Consider the following 18457-nt stretch of genomic DNA (forward strand, 5'->3'; position numbering starts at 1 on the left):
ATTTTCATAAAACAGAATTTTTATATATCATAACTGCAAAATTGAGAGTATCAGAAAGATTGAATATTCATAGAAATTGAAAGAGAAAAACAAGGCTTCACAAACATGTTTATTAAATAATAAAATGTAACTCCTTATGTTTACTAACAGTTTTTAAAACTGAGTTAAAAAGCAAGTAAACTATCTTAGAGGAGGCCCTTAGTCAAGACTGGGGAGGACACCTGGGGAATGAAGCTTAGAGACAGGTTGAAGATGAAAAGGGATTGACAGCTTCTATAGCAATGAGAAGGGAAGGAGATGATAGGGACTAGGAAATTTCTGGCTGTCTCTTTTTCTTTCTTCCTTTATGTCTTCGCTCCCCTTCCAGCAGACAGGTCCTTCCCTTTTGCCCGTGACAGCTCCAGCAGTGGTGGCAGGAATCCTATCATGGTCCTCAGTAGGGATATTAATATCCCTTTCCTCACTCTCACTCCCTCTCTGCTTGCCTATTGCAGATCTCTTTCCTCTGCCACCTGGTATTGGCATGAGAATAGAGGTAGGGGAGTGGGGCTAGATAAAATGCTTCAAAGCAAAGTGGTCTCAGCACAGCAGTAGAGACTTTTAATGTGAGGCCTGCAGTAGAGAGGGAAAAAGAAAGGAAAAGGATAGGAAACAAGGAGGGAAGGGGCATGCAAGTTCTTCCTTTATGGGAAGCATATGGAAAACAGTAACATTTAAGTCAAAGACTGCCTATCTGGGATATTTCAGAGATAATATTTTGAGAATGTGGGTAGTATTTTAAATTAGTTTGAGAAATGAGCATTCACATGATTAAAGCATTTAACAAAATTAGATTGTTCCTGTATAACCACTGTCAGATTTACCTAACTTTCCCTAATTTGCTTCAGCAGGATATTGTTGAAATGGTGTCTTTAGCTGCTGAGGAATCATCTTTAACGAATGACTTATTTGCACAAGAAATTGAATGTAGTCCAGTTGAATTGGTAAATATATGTATAGTCTTGGGGATGTTCTTAAAAACTTCATTCCTAAATATTTTTAACACCTTATTTATCTGAAACTTGACTTTTAAAGCTGTCATGTTACTTTCTGAATTTATAATTTAAATTTGTGATTACAACAGAGATGTTTGTGAATAGTTTGATAAAATATTCTGAATTGCTCTGATTTTTTGTCTTTCTTTAATTTATTTTGAAACTTCAAATACTTTTAAGGGAAAATGTGAGATTTTTGTGCTTATCAAAAGTAGTGACAGGATTTAAAATGTTGAGAATCACTGTTTTAAATTATTGGTATAACATTTCTAGAGAAACAGAACTATATTAAGAGTATGGCCTAAGGCATTTGAAATTTTATCTTATTTACAACAAAAATTGTAGGAAATTTTTCCTTTAAACATTATGTGGCATGAGGCTTTTATCTATACAAGGGTTCTGGAAATTTGAAACAAAATCATCTGGTAGTCAGAGGGCCACATGTCAATAGCAAAGACAGAAGTCAAGTCTGATTTACCTGACTCCCTGCTTGTTAACTGTCTTATTTCTCTGGTCTTGTCCCAGCATACTGAAAACATTTTTAAGATTGTAAAGAATTTTAGTAAAAGTTTTTTAGTAAATAATATAAAAACACCCAGTAAGCGTGATATTAATTTGTTTCTATAAAATTATCTATATAATGAGTTCCAAGACTATTTGATTGTTTTTCATAAGAGGAAAAGAGACCGAATTCTCTAGATAATCTAGGGCAGAATAAATTACCTGAACTTTTTACCTGAAGTATCCAAACAGCTGAGCCAGAAGTGGTTGATTCATTCTTGCTATTCGCTTTGCTTTTATAGATGCAGGTTATTTTCATACATGGTCAAGCAAACCACAACACAGCACAAGTTCAGCTGTTTTAATAATCCACTGGGCTTTCTACACAATAGATTCAGCTGTAGGGTGTCCAGATAGATCAAGTAGACAGGCTTTAGCAGAATGCACAGACTATTTCTTCTGAGCCTTTCTCTGGTTAGTTTAGTTGTGCATTATAGGTGAAGCGAGAGTCTCATGGACCTTTAACAAAGAGGTTTTTACATTTCAAAAACTGCATTTGTTTATTTAACAATAAAATAAACATTAATAAGTGGGTGTCCTCATTTATCCAAGGACAGACCAGAAAAGAATAATCATAAATTGTAGCTGAAGGGATTTGGAAAACTCTCCAGAATAAAGTGACCATATTTTCAAATTAGTCTCTTTGGGATATAAGAAAGCATATAGCATAGGCAGGCCCAGGAAGCTGGTATAGTTGGTGGAAATGGGGACTCAGTAGTTCCCAGGCTGAGTCAAAGAGTCCCTTTAGCCTCACATGATTTAAAATGTCATGCAGAATATTCTGGTGCTTTCTGTAATTGTCTTGGAGTCTATGAAATTGAAAGCACTTTTAGCAAGTGTCTGGGCTCCTATACATGAAAGCTAGACAAACGGTGGACATGTGATGAGAGTGACACAGATGCTTTTGGGATGCATGGTCAGAATTAGCTTAGGAAAAATTATAAAGTAGGCCAGATTTGTGCCACTTCCCTTCCCCCAACCCCCTGTAAGCCTACTCTGTTATCAGATTCATGAACACCTTTCATATGCCCAGTTTCTGCTCTAATATCATAAGGTGTTAGTTTGTAAGGGATTAGAATAAATTCTTGCAAAGAATTTCAACTTTACCATTTTTAAATATTGAGGTATTTCTGAAAGTGGTTAAGACTTAAATACCAAAAAAAAAAAAAAAAAGAATTTATTTAGATAACAATGACAGACAATCAGGCAGTGGGTTAATCTTTTTTGGACAAGGCATCTCGAAATCTGAAAGATTTCTAACCCAATTGTACACAAACTACTAGACAGCAGTTATGTTTAGAGCTTCCATTACCAAGTAAATTCAGATAAAGGTCTTTACAATGCAGAAATAGCTGTATGTTTACTCCTGTCAACTGAGTTCAGATTGACCAGAACTAGGATAGCCCTAGGCAAAAGTTGTTGTCTTTGCTAATTTTACTTTTCAAAGTAACTGAAAGGCCCTGGGCAACATTACCAAATAAAGATGGCAGAATCTCCTATTTTGGAGCCTCTTATCAGAAGACACCCTGGAGAGTATAGGTATAATTGTGCAAAGGTGGTTTATATTTGTATGTTAGCCTTATTCTCTTTATAAATAATAAAGACTATAAGCTCTTTATTTGGCAGGACCCATTGTAATAATTGTGTTTCTTGTAGAAGCTAACACTATGATTGGTGAATAGTAAGCGTTTAGTAAAATTTGCTTAAATTAAATATTTTATTTATCAGTCATTCAAACAGGAGTCATTGAGGAATGAAGAAAATATTGAGACCGAAAGATGGAATCGAAGAATACTTCAGTTGTTAAATCATTTACGGGTAAGATGCTAGGGTTTGTCAACCCTATTTTTATTTTAAAAAATAAGTAAATACTGACTTCAAGCTTCTAGATATTAATGAAAACGCAGTAATTTTCCTTATTTTTTTGAGGCCACATCCCACTGGAGTGCGATGATTTTCAGTAGTATACCCAGGGCTAAATATAGAAGTTTGGTTTTGGTGCCTGCATATTCTAATCAACTTCTTACCCACACTCATACCCTTAGATATCTATCTATTCTGTGTCCCATTCTCATTTTTAGCAGGATACCAACTAATTCTCAACATGAAACTTAGTTGATAGCAGTTCAAGAGTGACAGCTCAGGTAATTTTTGAATTTAATTTATGTTTTTATCAAAATAATACATGCATATTATTTTAAAAGTTCCATAGCACCATGCAATAAGGCTGAAAAGACAGAAAGGCCTTTGTCCTACCCCTCCTAAGTCCTGCTCACCAGAAGCAACTACATTAAGCTGCTTCTTTTAGTATTTATATCTATATTCTTAAGAAACATGCTTTTAGTGCTCTTTCTTGGTATTTCAGCTTTAAACTTTACTGAATTCTTCTGACAGAAAACAAAAGTTTAACTTAGTTACCTTCCCCTCCCTACTATACTTTTAGCATAGTGTTATGTGTTTACAGTGTTATATTTGTAATAGTTATGATGCAGGTTTGATTGTGACAGGAAGCCAATATATTAATGACTTAAAAAAGATAGAAGTTTGTTTATATCTCAGGTAAAGGTTCAATCTGGTATGGCAGCTATGCTAACAAAGTTGTCAGGGACCCAGGTTTCCCTTGTCTTCTCAAGATCCAAAATGGCTAACTACCCACCAGGTCTGTACTCCAATCAGCAGCAAAGTTTCCTTTAACTGTACAACCCAGAAATTTTATCACTTTTTTTTTTTTAATTTTTTTTTTGAGACGGAGTCTCACTCTGTCGCCCAGGCTGAAGTGCAGTGGTGCGATCTCTACTCACTGCAAGCTCCGCCTCCCGGGTTCACGCCATTCTCCTGCCTCAGCCTCCCGAGTAGCTGGGACTACAGGCGCCCACCACCGCGCCCAGCTAATTTTTTGTATTTTTAGTAGAAACGGCGTTTCACCATGGTCTCGATCTCCTGACCTCGTGATCCCCCTGCCTCGGGCTCCCAAAGTGCTGGGATTACAGGCGTAAGCCACCGCGCCCGGCCAGAAATTTTATAACTTTTAACGCTTCATTGACCAGCACTTAATCACATTACCGCATCTAGCTGGGAAATGTAGTCTTTATTTGGTAAGCTTAGTCCCAGCTAATAATTCCGTTACTATAGAAGAAGAGAATGGAAATTAAAGGACAACTAGCAGCTGCTGCCATAAATACTATATAAAAATTAGTTTACATTGAAGCTTCATAGCGTGATTACATTTCTTGTCAAGTTTATGATTGTCATTAGGCTTTTTTCAAGTTAATCATTACCTCATTTTTTTTCATTTGCTCAGTCTATAAACCCATTTTAATTACTTTTCCAAGCTCAGACAATATGACCAAACTCTGACAAAAATACCATTTTTATGGTTTTATAATATTTTATAATATCTCTTATCAAGTGATCCATCAGTGCCTTTTTTTTTTCCTTAAAGGTATCTCTCTGGGGGTTCACCATCCTCTTGTTCTGATTGATACAAACTAGTTGCTCTTTAGGTCTGCTCCATAGTTTTTGTCTTGGGATATTGCTTTGTCATAAACATGAGAATTTGTCTCTTTCCTGTATGTATTATTTCCTCTGTGGTTTTGGGTGCTTTGATCTTCCTTTATCTTAAATTTTTTGGTGATTAACATCCTTTCATGATTTCCTGAGATAAAGAGTTCATAAGAGATAGAGACCCTCCATACCAGCCTGAGCATTTCTTTTACCTTTAACGTGACTGTCTCTAGACATAAGTTGAAAATGTATTTCTCTCAGATGTTGAAGGCTTTGTAACATTGCCAAGATTCTTGTGATGTTATTGAGAGGTCAGATGTTGCCTTAGTTGGTGATCCTTTGTAAGAAATCTTTATTTTCTTTCTGGAAGCTTTTGATCTTTTATTATTAATATTATTATCCCTGGCACTCTGGAATTTCATGATGTGCTTTGGGTTTTTTTTTTCTTTCACTTGTTGTGCTTACCATGTAGTGTGTTCTTTTATATGGAAATTTCATGTTCCTGAGTTTTAGAAAATTTTAAAAAATTTCTTGAACTTTCTTCTTATTACTGTTATTTTTTAAAGTTTTTCATAGAGTCAAGGTCCCACTGTGTTGCTCAGGCTGGTTTCAAACTCCTGGCCTCAATTTCCTTGTTATTTATCTTCCTGAAGGGCCAATGGGTCAGATGTTGGATGTCCTGAACTGCTCCTTTAATTTTAAAAACATCTTTTATCCTCTATATTAATTTCCTTTTATTTGTGTTTTTCTACTCTCTAGATTTCTTCAACTTTGTCTTCTAGACTTCACTGAATTTTTATATCTGCTTTCACCTTTTTGTTTTCCAGGAGTTTTTTTCTTGTTTACTAACCTTTTGTTTTATAGCATCACGATATTTTTATTTAATTATTTAATTAGGTTTTTAAGCAGCTTTGTTGAGATGTTATTAACATGCAGTAAACTATTTTTATTTAAAGTATGCATTAGATAAGTCTTGACATATGCATACAACTGTAAAACCTTCACCACAATCAAGGAGTAAACATATCTCAAACCAGAAAATGTTTCCTTGTGCCCCTTGTGAATCCCTCATTTGCATACCTCCAACTGGCACCTCCATTCCCAAGCAACCACTGATCTGCTTCCTCTCACTATTATCCTAGCCATTTTTCATGGATACAATGAAAAACTTCTTAACTTCAGAGATTGCACTTCTGCTCCCTGCATTATCTTTCCTTAGTGATGTTCTTGAATGCATTCCTTTTTGCTGTTTAATATTAGAGATTTTACTCAAATATCTTGTAGATCCTAGGATTATCTGTTTTTATTTAAGATAGAGACACCAAAAAACTGATTGGAAGTTATATACGCATGAAGGCTTGTAGACTTATGGTCTTTATACTGAGGTCATTGGGTGGCACCCCTCACCTTCCCCAGATTGTATTATGTAACTGGGTTTTGTTCTCCCTTAGAATAGTTGGCTTTTCCAGAGTAATCTTTAAGTCTACTGCCTAGGACATGTAAGCACGATGCCAGTAGCTCAGGAACCAAAAGGAGATAAAGGAGAGGCTGGTTATCTCACTGTTCAGAGTGTAGAATTTCCCTTAATCCCACTGTTTGTGATATGACACTTCACCATCCACAGCGCTAGTGCCTTAAGTCCAAAGCCTCAATGCTTGGTATCTCCAGAAGGGCAACGTCACACCTTCTACTATGTGAGTAGTGGTCTCTGATTCTGTGAGGTGGTGGAGTGGACAGAAAGGCTAACTGTTCCTAAGTAGATTCTCAAGGAATTCTCCTATTTTCAGCTTAATCCCTCTCCCCAGTTTATGATACACTGATGTCTCCAATTCCTGAGCTTTTCCAAGATACTGTATCTCACTCAGATCGGCTTGCTTTTTGCTGGCTTCCCTGCTGCCAGCATTTAGGATTCAGTTGTCTCTACTCTACTAAGTCAGTTATGTCTTCCACTTTCTTTGTCTTTGTCTCCTTCCTTTGTCACTTTTTCTTTCTTTACCTTCATTTCAGAAAGGTTTCTGAAGGGAACACAAATAAACACTTATGTTTAATCTTGCATATTTGTCCCTTTAGGGTTTTTCAAGAGAATTCTTGAAATTGAAAAAGCTGTCCTTATTCTCTCCTGGGAGGAAAAAGTCATCCAATTCTCATCTTTTCTCTCAAGGCAGGGAATAAATGTAGGCTGGATATGCCATCTTTGAAAGGTTACTCACCCTGGGCTACACCTTTGGTTAAGATAAAGTATAATAATGTATTTAATTTATTAATTTGTTGAATGTTATAGACAAGCAAAACCTTGTATATGGTATTTCTAAATATGCTTCACAACTATCCAAGGAGTATGATGCTCCTAGGGACATTGGCCAGTATTCACTACAGTGTTTCTTTCTTTTTTTTTTTTTTTTCTTTTTTTGAGATGGGGTCTCACATCACCCATGCTAGAGTGCAGTGGTGTGATCTCGGCTCACTGCAACCTCTTACTCCTGGTTTCAAGCGATTCTCCTGCCTCAGCCTCCCAAATAGCTGGGATTACAGGCACATGCCACCATGCCCAGTTCATTTTTGTATTTTTAGTACAGACAAGGTTCCACCGTGTTTGCCAGACTGGTCTGGAATTCCTGACTTCAAGTGCTCTGCCCTCCTTGGCCTCCCAAAGGATTACAGGCGTGAGCCACCGCACCTGGCCACACTGCAGTATTTCTAACTAAAAAATTATACTTCTCTAGGAATCTGATTCCAAATCTTAGTCTTCATGAAAAGAATTATCTTCATCCATAATTAAAATACTTTATTGTACCTCAGTTATTTTCAGTAGGTACACAGATGTCATATAGTGAATCCGACATCTTTTTAATCTGTGCAAAGAAATTGGGAGTTGTTTACATAGTCATAATCCCCTGACACTGAAACTAGAGTTGTTTATAGTCAACACCAACACTAGTACCTTTAAGTAGAAGAAGACTGATAGGCTGATCATTTTCACTGTATTTGAAGCCTCCCAAAGTCCTGTGGAATTTTTTTTTTTTTTTTTTGTCTCTGCAAATACAGACTAATTGCCCTTTCCACAGGAGCCATTTATGTTAACATCCATTTTAAAAAGGTCTAACATTTGTATAATACATTACAAATTTGTATAACACTTTGGAATTCTTTTGCATGTGTGTTCTTCATGAACCAAGCTTGTGTACAGTGACTTGTTTTGTTTTTATGTTTACTAAGGAGTCATTTCCCTTTTTCCACTTAAGGATTTTATAGTCATTTATCCAAAATGTTAATATTTTGTTGTTCATTATGCATTTATAGCTGGCTTTACTTCTAATGATCTTGTTTCCCTTTTCTTCTTTTCTAACTATTTTCCCAGGAATCTAACAAGATGGGAATGCAGTCCTTTAGTCTGATGAAGCTCTGTAGAAATAGCGACCGAAAACAAGCAGCTGCCAAATTTTATAGCTTTCTTGTCCTAAGAAAACAGCGGGCTATCGAGCTGAGCCAGAGTGCTCCCTATGCAGATATTATAGCTACAATGGGACCAATGTTTTATAACATGTGAAGGAAACCCAGACATATAGATTTATGTCATCACTGGAATTTCTGTGTAGATTGTTCCGTTTAATGCAGAAGCCATCTGGAAGCAGCTGAAGGTGTGATCCATTTCATAGATAGGCTGACCTGTTTCCTCTCTGTAGTTCAGAATAATCATAGCTAGAATTGGAAACCTACATGCTTACAAAGAAATACTTTAAATTCTGTTTTGTTTTGTTTTTTGTTTTTTTAAGGACAAAGGCCTCACTATGTTGCCCAGGCTGGACTTGAACTCTGGGCTCAAGTGATTCTCCTGCCTCAGCCTCCTGAATAGCTGGGACTACAGGCACATGCCACCATACCTGGCTCAGAAATACTTAATTATAGCTAAGTAATTTTTTATTTTTATTTTTATTTTTTTGAGACAGAGTCTCGCTCTGTCACCCAGGCTGGAGTGTAGTGGCCAGATCTCAGCTCACTGCAAGCTCCACCTCCCGGGTTTACGCCATTCTCCTGCCTCAGCCTCTCGAGTAGCTGGGACTACAGGTGCCCGCCACCTCGCCCAGCTAGTTTTTTGTATTCTTTTAGTAGAGACGGGGTTTCACCGTGTTAGCCAGGATGGTCTCGATTTCCTGACCTCGTGATCTGCCCGTCTCGGCCTCGCAAAGTGCTGGGATTACAGGCTTGAGCTACTGCGCAGCCAGTTAAGTAATTTTTTTAACTTAGCTGATTTGAATATATAGCATTTATCATTTCCCTGACTTGAATGTTGCATTTAGCATACATTTAGGATGCATTTTTAAAATGCTATATGTTTTTGACAAACATTCAAAGATGTTTCTTAAAAGGCTATTTTACATTGGAGTATTTACTTGAATTTTGTGGGGTTAATGATGAAAACTTCCTTATTTCTACACAGACAGTTTATTTGATTGCAATGCATATCATCCTTGATTTGACCTAATGCTATGGTTTTTAATCCAACATTTTAAAATTGAAGAGTTACAAAGCTCATCTTTGCTTTAAATTACCTGTGTGGGTTTTAGTCTATTTATAGGTCATTTAACCTTTTTATTTACTATTTAATGAGTATTATAATCACCATTAATGTGTCAGCAAAACTAAATCTGCTTTTTATGTTTAAAAAAATTAGCAGACACTTGTTCTGCATGTTGTTTGCAGCTACAGTCTAAGTAAAGATCACCAAAATAAATGTTCTTTTGCTTGGCGTTTACCGAACATTTTTGACGTTAAAACTGTTGTTTTCCTTTTTTCTTAATTGAAATTTGAGTTAGGACATTTTCATATTATGCTCTGTGAGCTCCATCATACACTGTAAAGTGAAGCCTATGGTACTCATTAAAATGTTGTTGTATATGGAAATATGCTGCAAACAACAAATTCTAAATAGCCTCTCTAAATGTATTAACTATAAATTTTAAATGGCAAAATTGCCTTTTTAAAATTTCTTTTATTTTTTAAATTAACATACAGAAAAATTGACTTCTTAATTTTGGTGCACAGTTCTGTGAATTTTAACATATGTATAGAGTCCTGTAACCATCTCCACAATTAGGATTCCAGCAGTAACATCACCCTAAAAAATTCTCTGTGTTATCCCTTTGTAGTAACACCTTTCCCCCATATAACATCTGGCAACCACTCTTCTCCATGACTACACTTTTGTCTTTTTGAAAACGTCATAAAAATGGAATTATATAGCATGTAACCTTTCGATACTGGCTTCTTTCACTCATAAATGTCTTTGAGATTCATCAAGTGGTTGCATGTGTCAGTGGTTTATTCCTACTTATTGCTGAGTAATATTCTGTTGCCTAGATATACCACAGTTTATTTATCCATTTACCCATTGAAAGATATTTAAGTTGTTTCCAGTTTTGACAATTATTAATAGAGCTTCATACATTTGTGTACATTTTTGTGTAGATACAAGTTCTTATTTGTTTAGGGTAAATATCTAGAAATGGGATTGCTGGGTCATATAGCAAGTATATGTTTAACTTTAGAAGAAATTATGAAATTATTTTCCAGAGTGGATGTACCATTTTGCATTCCCAGTAACCATGTAAGAGAGTTCCAGTTGATTTTTTTGTTTACTCTTTATTTTGAGATAATTGTAGATTCACATGCAGTTGTGAGAAATAATACAGAGATCCCATATATCAGTTTACCTCAATGGTAACATCTTGCATAACTTTAGTATAATACACAACTAGGAAGTTGGCATTGACAGTATCCACCCAGCTTATTCAGACATCACCAGTTTTATATGCACTTATTTTGTTTATGTATTAATTCTATGCAATTTTATCACGTGTAGGTTTGTGTGGCCACCACCATAGTCAAGAAACAGAACAGTTCCATCACAAGGATCACTTGTGCTACCCTTTGTTAGCCACAGCCATCTCCCTCCTTACTGTCCTCCCTGGCTCCTAAAACCCACTAACCTGTTCTCCATCTCTATAATTTTGTCATTAGCACAATTAACTTTTATGGATTAGCCTTGTATCCTATGAACTTGCTAAACTCACAAATTAGTTCCAGGTGTTTTTGTTTTACATAAATGGAATTAAACAATGTTTTGCCTTTTTTTTTTTTTTTTTTTTTTTTGAGACAGAGTCTCGCCCTGTCACCCAGGCTGGAGTGCAGTGGCACAATCTTGGCTCCCTGCAGCATCGACCTCCTGGGTTCAAGCGATTCTCCTGCCTCAGCCTCCTGAGTAACTGTGATTACAGGGGCGTGCCACCATGCCCGGCTAATTTTTTTGTATTTTTAGTACAGATGGGGTTTCACCATGTCAGCCAGGCTAGACTCAAACTCCTGACCTCAAATGATCCACCCGCCTTGGCCTCCCAAAGTGCTGGGATTACAGGTGTGAGCCACCACTCCTGGCAATGTTTTGCCTTTTGTATCTGGTTCCTTTCACCTAGTATAAAAGTTTCAGGTTTTATCCATGCTGTAGAATGTATCTGTAAGTCACTCCTTGTTATGGCCAAAAATAATATTCCATTGTATGAATATACAACATTTTGTTTATCCACTCATCAGCTGATGGACATGTGGATTGTTTCCACTTTTGAACTACTATGAATAATGCTGCTATCAACATTTGTACCTACGTTTTTGTGTATATAAGTTTTTATTTTTCTTGGTTATATACCTAGGCGTGGAATTACCAGGTCACATGATAACTTTATGTTTAACTTTTTGAGGAGCTGTCAAACTGTTTTCCAAAGTAGCTGCGCTATAGTACATTTCTACCAGCAATACATCAGAGTTCCAATTTCTTAATATCCTTGACAATACTTGTTATTGTCCCTTTTTAAAATTATAGCAATCCTAGTGAGCATCTCATGGTTTTGATTTGCATTTTCCTAATGACTAATTATGTTGAATATCCTTTCATGTGGATTTGCTAATAGTTTATTGAGGATTTTTGCATCTGGTATTGGTCTGTATTTTTCTTTTACTGTCTTTTTCTGGTTTTGGTATCAGGGTTATACTGGCCTCATAAAATAACTTAGAAAGTGTTTCCTCCTATTCTATTTTTCTACAATAGATTGTGTGTATTTGTGTTATTTCTTCTTGAAATAGTTGATAGAATTCACCCATAAACAATCTGGATCTGGATATTTGTATTTTGTAAAGTTTTTTTAACTATGAATTCAATTTTTTAAATAGAGGTAGATTATTCAGTTATTTATTTCATTTTGAATGAGTTTGGGTAGTTTCTTATTTTAAGTAATTGGTCTATTTCGTCTACATTGCTGAGTTTATGTGTGTAGAGTTGTTCAGAGTATTCCCTTATTATCCTTTTAGTGTCTGTGGAGTCCATAGTAATAACCTCTCTTTCATTTCAGACATTGTTAATATGTTTTCTCTTTTCAGTTGTGCTAGAGGCTTATTAATTTTATTGATCTTTTAAAAAGATTTTCTCTTTTGCTTTTCTGCTTTCTGTTTCATTTCATTTATTCCTGCTTTTACATTTATTATTATTTTCCTTTGACTTGCTTTGGGCTTATTTTGCTCTTTCTAGTTTTATTAAGGTGGAGGCTTAGATAACTGATTTGAGATCTTCCCTCTTTTCTAATGTAAACACATAAAGCTCTATGTTTCCCTCTAGGCACTGCTTTAGCTGCATCACACAGATACTTATTGTTATATCTTCACTTTTGATCTGTTAAAAATATTTTCTAATTTCCCTTGAGACTTGAAGGTCTTTTACCTGCAGATTATTTAGAAGTATAGTATGTTCAATTTCTAAGGAATATTTCCAGTAATTGATTTTGAGTTTAATTCCATTATGGTGAGAGAATATGCTTTAAATGATTTCAATTCTTTTAAATTTATTAAGATTTATTTTATGACCCTATACTAAGTTGAAAATTTGTGTATACGTTTTGACTCCCCAACAACTTAACTACTAATAGCCTACTGTTGACCAGAAGTCTTACCTATAACATAAACTGTCAATTAGCACATATGTTATATATGTATTATATACTATATTCTTATAATAAAGCAAGCTAGAGAAAAGAAAATGTTATTAAGAAAATCACAAGGAAGATAAATATATTTTCTATTCATTAAGTAGAAGTGGATCAACATAAAGGTCTTCATCTTCATGGTCTTCACATTGAGTAGGCTGAGGAGGAGGAGGAAGAGGAGGGGTTAGTGTTGCTGTCTCAGAGATGGCAGAGTCAGAAGAAAATCCACATAGAAGTGGACACACACAGTTCAAAGCTGTGTTGTTCAAGGATCAACTCTGTTCTGCATTTGTTAGGTGGAGTGTTCTATAAATGTCAGTTGGACCTAGTTGGTTCATAGTGTTGTTTAGATCTTCTACATCCTTGTTTATTTTGTCTACTAGTTCTATCAGTTACTGAGAAAAAATGTGTCTTCAGCTATAACTGTGGATCTGTTTATTTCCCCTTTCCATTCTGTCAGTTTTTGCTTTATATATTTTGAAGCTCTTTTATTAGGTGCGTATACATTTATAATTATTACATCTTCTTGGTGAAATGACCCTTTTATTATTTTATAATAATTATCTTTATTCCTGGTAATATTTTTTGCTCTGTAGTCTACTTTTTCTAATATTAATATAGTTATTCCATCTTTCCTTTGATTAGTATTTGCATGGTATATCTTTTTTTATCTTTTACTTTTAGCCTACCTATATCATTCATTATAGTTAAAGTGAATTTCTTGTAGACTGCATTAAATAATTTTCTTATCCATTTGGATAACCTCTATTTTAATTGAAGTGTTTAGATCACTTATATTTAATGTAATTATTGACATTTTTGGATTTTGGATTTTATTTATTTAGGATTTTTGGATTTTTTTTTTTTTTTTTTTTTACTGTTTGTTCCCTTTAATTTGTATTCTTCTGTTTTCTCCTTTCTTGCCTTCTTTTGGAATATTTGGAATTTTTTGGAATTCCATTTTTACTTCTTTTTCTTTTTCTTTTTCTTTTTCTTTTTTCTGACAGAGTCTCACTCTGTTGCCCAGGCTGGAGTGCAGAGGTACAGTCTCAGCTCACTGCAACCTCTCCCTCTCGGGTTCAAGCAATTCCCGTGCCTCAGCCTCCTGAGTAGCTGGGATTACAGGTACACACCACCCCACTCAGCTAGTTTTTGTATTTTTAATAGAGACTGGGTTTTGTATTTTTAATAGAGACCTGTTGGCCAGGGTTGTCTTGAACTCTGGCCTCAAGTGATCCACCCACCTCTACCTCCCAAAGTGCTGTAATTACAGGCATGAGCCACTGCACCCGGCCTATTGTGTTTTTTTTTTTTTACCATATTTTTTTGTTATAGATTTTAAAAATAGCTATTCTAGGGGTTATAAAATACATACTTAACTTTTCATGCTCTACTTAGAATTGATATTTTACCACTTCAAGAGGAGTGTAAAAATCTTACACCATATAGGTCCCTTTATACTGTAAAGGAATATACATACTCCTCCTTTATATTGTACTTGTCTTATCTACATACATTAAACCTCCATCAACAATTGTTACTTTCAACTGTCAAACATATTTTAAAAGATCAAGAGAAGATAGCCTATTAAATTTACCCAAATATTTACCATTTTTGTTCTCCTTCCTTCCCGATGTTCCACATTTCTCTCTAATATAATGTCCCTTTTGTCTGAAGAATTTAATTCAGTAGTTCTTTTAGAGCAAGTGTGCTGGCAATGGATTATCTTCATTTTCCTTAATTGGAGAATGTGTTTATTTCACTTTCATTTCTAAAGGATATTTTTGCTGGGTTCAAAATCCTGGTTGACAACTCTTTAAGCAATTAAAAAAATTTGTTCTATATTCTTCTGCCCTCCATGGTTTCTGATAAGAAATCCACAGTTATTTAAATTATTATTCCTGTTTTTTTTTTTTTTTTTTTTTTTTTTTTTTTTTTTGAGACAGGGTCTTGCTCTGTCACCCAGGCTACCCTGCAGTGGTGCAGTCAGTCGTGGCTCACTGCAACTTCGACCTCCTGGGTTCCAGCAATCCTCCCACTTCAGCCTCCCGAGTAACTGGGACTACAGGCAAATGCCACTACACATAGCTGATTTTTGTATTTTTTGTAGAGGTGGGGTCTCGCCATATTGCCCAGGCTGTTCTCAAACTCCTGGGCTCAAGCAATCTGCCTCTTGGCCTCCCAAAGCGCAGGGATTACAAGTGTGAGCCACTGCATGCAGCCTATTCCTGTATTATTAATGCATCATTTTTCTCTGACTGCTCTCAAGATCTTGTTTTGTTTTTAATTTTCAGCAGTAACTGAAAACTATTATTATTATCATTATCATCATTTGGTTTATCCTCTCTAGGGTTCACCAGAATGCTGGAGTTTGGAGCTTTATTTACTCTGTTCTGCTTTGCTGCCTACTTTCCACAATTGAACTTGCATCTGGGACCAGGTGGTAGGAGGACAGAGACAAAAAAACAGCAGGGACTCACCCTCCCTCAGGACTACAGCTACTTTTATTGAAGAAGTTTCTCCTCCCTCAGAGTTTTAGACACCTGTGTCTGCTGTCACAGATACCACTGCAGGATGGCCTAGAGACTGGGTCATGAGACAATGGAGAAAAGATTTGAAAGGAGAAGAAAAATGATATCTCCCACATACTCTGAGCATCAGAAGTCCCTTTTCCTGATCTTCAAGTCAAAATTAGGGAGATTCTTTGGGAGCTTTCTCTTTATTGAGCCCGAATTCCAGATTTTGATCTGCCTTGAGACCAGGCCAGAAGTTATAGGAATAAATAAAAATGATAAATTCACCAGTAGTTCAGTGGTAGGGTATGTCAAATTCTGGCTTCTTCCCCAATGTGCCTGCTAGTATTTTGTCTTCAGAATCCTCAAATAGCTGCTGTATGCATTTTGTTCAGGTTTTATTGCTGCATTCTGTGGGAGAGTATGCTTAGCCAGAATTGGAATAAAATTGTTTTTGAAACTAAAAAAATTTTTTTATGTATTTTCACCTAGTCCAAAACAAAACAAAATTACTAATTTCTTAGGAATAATTTTGTTTTATATGCATAATCCTCGTTTGTTGCAATTTACATTATAACTAAACACAGTTCTCAATCATCTGCTTCCTGATGCTAAAGAGAATACTGGCTAACACCATTCCAGATGGGAGTAATGTGAGTGAAGGTGCTCTCTTACTTTGGGGAAGTTCCTTGTGGAGATTTCTGGGAAATGTAGTCTTCTAAGTATCAAGCAAAACAAAACAAAAAACCCCACAAACATACACACATGATGATGGGACAACCAGGCATGGTGACTCAAGCCTGTAATCCCAGCACTTTGGGAGGCTGAGGATTGCTTAAGCCCAGGAGGGAGACCATCCTGGGCAACATAGTAAAGTCCCATCTCTATTAATAAACAAAACAGCATGGGAACAGACAAAAACAATTTTAATGACAATCTCAGAAATGTTCTCCTGCTAAACATATAATAATTACATGGCTTCCTTTGGTTTTGCTTTAAGTGTAAAAATGTCACTTATATAATTTCAGTGAGCATTAGAGCAGATAAAACATTTTATCAATTAACTTGCTAATATAGCATTAGGTGTTTTGGACAGAAAGCATCAATATTTCACATGGCTTTTTCAACTCTTTTCCTATTCCTGCTACAATTGCTCTGCCATGTTTTTCTGGAAAACATAATATAATAATGGCTATCTGATAGGATACAGTTTAACTGAATACTGGAGAAAATAGAATCAATGTCTCCTCCAAAATTTATTAGCATTTGTTGCAAAAAAGTAATGGATTTATTGCAGCTCAGAAATATAGGAAAATATTTGACTGTGAAAAGCAACAGTAAACTTAAAATAATTATTTTTTCATGTACATTATCAATATTAACTATTTCTCACCAGGCCAGTACTGCAGAGTCATGATGTAAATCAGCGAAGGCACTTCACAAATTCTTCTCTTGGAAAAGTCAGCTTGGCGCAGAGAGTGGAGGGTACCAAGTTCAGCACCAGCGAGAGTAAACAGACGTAAGGACTTAAGAGCCTTAAGAGACTTAAGACAAAAAGATTTCCAGGATGGCATCTGGCCAAGTGTTCCCATAGAAGACTGGGGCTGGGCACAATGTGTGCTTAGTCAGTATTTATTGAGCTCCTACTATGTTAGGCACTACTCTGGACATTGGAAATATGGCAAGGGAAAAAAAGTGCCTTCCCTCATGAAGTATACATTCTAGTGGGAGTGACAAATGACAAATAGTAAATATACACTATGTCAGCTGGTAATTCAATATAGCAAAACTAGGGGCAAAGGAGATGGAGAGGAGGGAGTTACTATTTTATGTAGAATGGTTAAGAAAGGCCTCCCTGAGACAGTAACATTTGAGCAGAGACCTGGAGGAAGGGACGGATTGAACCATGTAGCTCTCTGGTATGCTCTAGGCAAAGGGGACAGCGAATGCAAAGACCCAGCAGTGAGGCCTTAGCAAGAAGGAGAGTTTGATGGGAGAAAAGTGAGTGATGGGGAGAGCCATGTAAGATGAAGTCAGAGAGCTGGAGTAAGATAAGGGCATGTGGTGGAGAGCGATACAGAAAACCACTAGATGGTTTAGAGCAGAGTAATGGCAGATCAGACAGGGCCGGTTCAGAAAGAAGGAGCCCAATCTCACTCACCTACTTCCCACACATGAAGCAGATAAGAAACCAAGCCCAGAAGGTGAGTTAACTTCCATAAAGTTGTATGGCTAGAAATGGAAGGGCTAGGCAGAAAATCCAGTTTTTTGGAGTTTTTGGTCTTGTTGTTTCCCCTGTGATATCAGATGGAAGACAGAGGGAAAAGAGCCACAATGAACATTTTAAGTTGTGATTGCTTATCTCTCCGAGATCTTTCCAATGATTCACCTTTTTACTACTTCAAAGGAAAACATTTCCATTTTCAGGCACTTAAGATTCCTGCTATCATTTTTACTGGCCCAAGTGCTTGCCATTCACATTAAATACCCCTGGTACTCAGACTTGGTTTGGGCAATGAAAAATGTTCCTAAAGGCTTTTAGATAAAAATTACTATTTAACTAGAGCCAACTATGTGCCAGGGAGTGAGACTGGTATCATCACCCCATGTTATGGAAGAAAAAGCTGAGGCCCAGAGAGGTGAAGGGACTTGCACAGGGTCACACAGCTGACCAAGACTCTTTCCACCATGCCCGATCGATCGCCCAGCTCAAAATACCGGCCGGTGTGTAGGTGGGAGCCCCCGTTCCCCGTGTGCTCGTTGTCTCTGCTCCCAGGCCCTGTAGAGCAAGATACTAACTATCTCTTTAAGAAGGAAA

General features: G+C 36.3%; 1 protein-coding gene across 6 annotated transcripts in view; it reads left to right on the plus strand.

The window, feature by feature from the left end:
- Nucleotides 1-17131, plus strand: part of LOC105496114 (RAD21 cohesin complex component like 1) — a 36713-nt gene extending 19582 nt beyond the window's left edge. For 2 of the 6 annotated variants that reach the window (XR_011613448.1, XR_011613445.1), the window contains 4 exons: nucleotides 888-983; nucleotides 3324-3413; nucleotides 8458-8737; nucleotides 15477-16090. Coding sequence is in view for 2 of the 6 variants with exons in the window: in XM_011766226.3 (XP_011764528.2) it covers nucleotides 888-983; nucleotides 3324-3413; nucleotides 8458-8646 (375 nt within the window). In the remaining 4 variants the exon portion in view is untranslated. Of the gene's footprint in view, nucleotides 1-887; nucleotides 984-3323; nucleotides 3414-8457; nucleotides 10394-15476; nucleotides 16091-17035 lie in introns of those variants that run through there. The other 4 variants (XR_011613446.1, XR_011613447.1, XM_011766227.3 and 1 more) reach the window with 4 other exon arrangements.
- Nucleotides 17132-18457: the final 1326 nt, after the last annotated feature.

This window comes from Macaca nemestrina, chromosome 15, assembly GCF_043159975.1.
Source record: "Macaca nemestrina isolate mMacNem1 chromosome 15, mMacNem.hap1, whole genome shotgun sequence".
Classification (NCBI taxonomy): domain Eukaryota; kingdom Metazoa; phylum Chordata; class Mammalia; order Primates; family Cercopithecidae; genus Macaca; species Macaca nemestrina.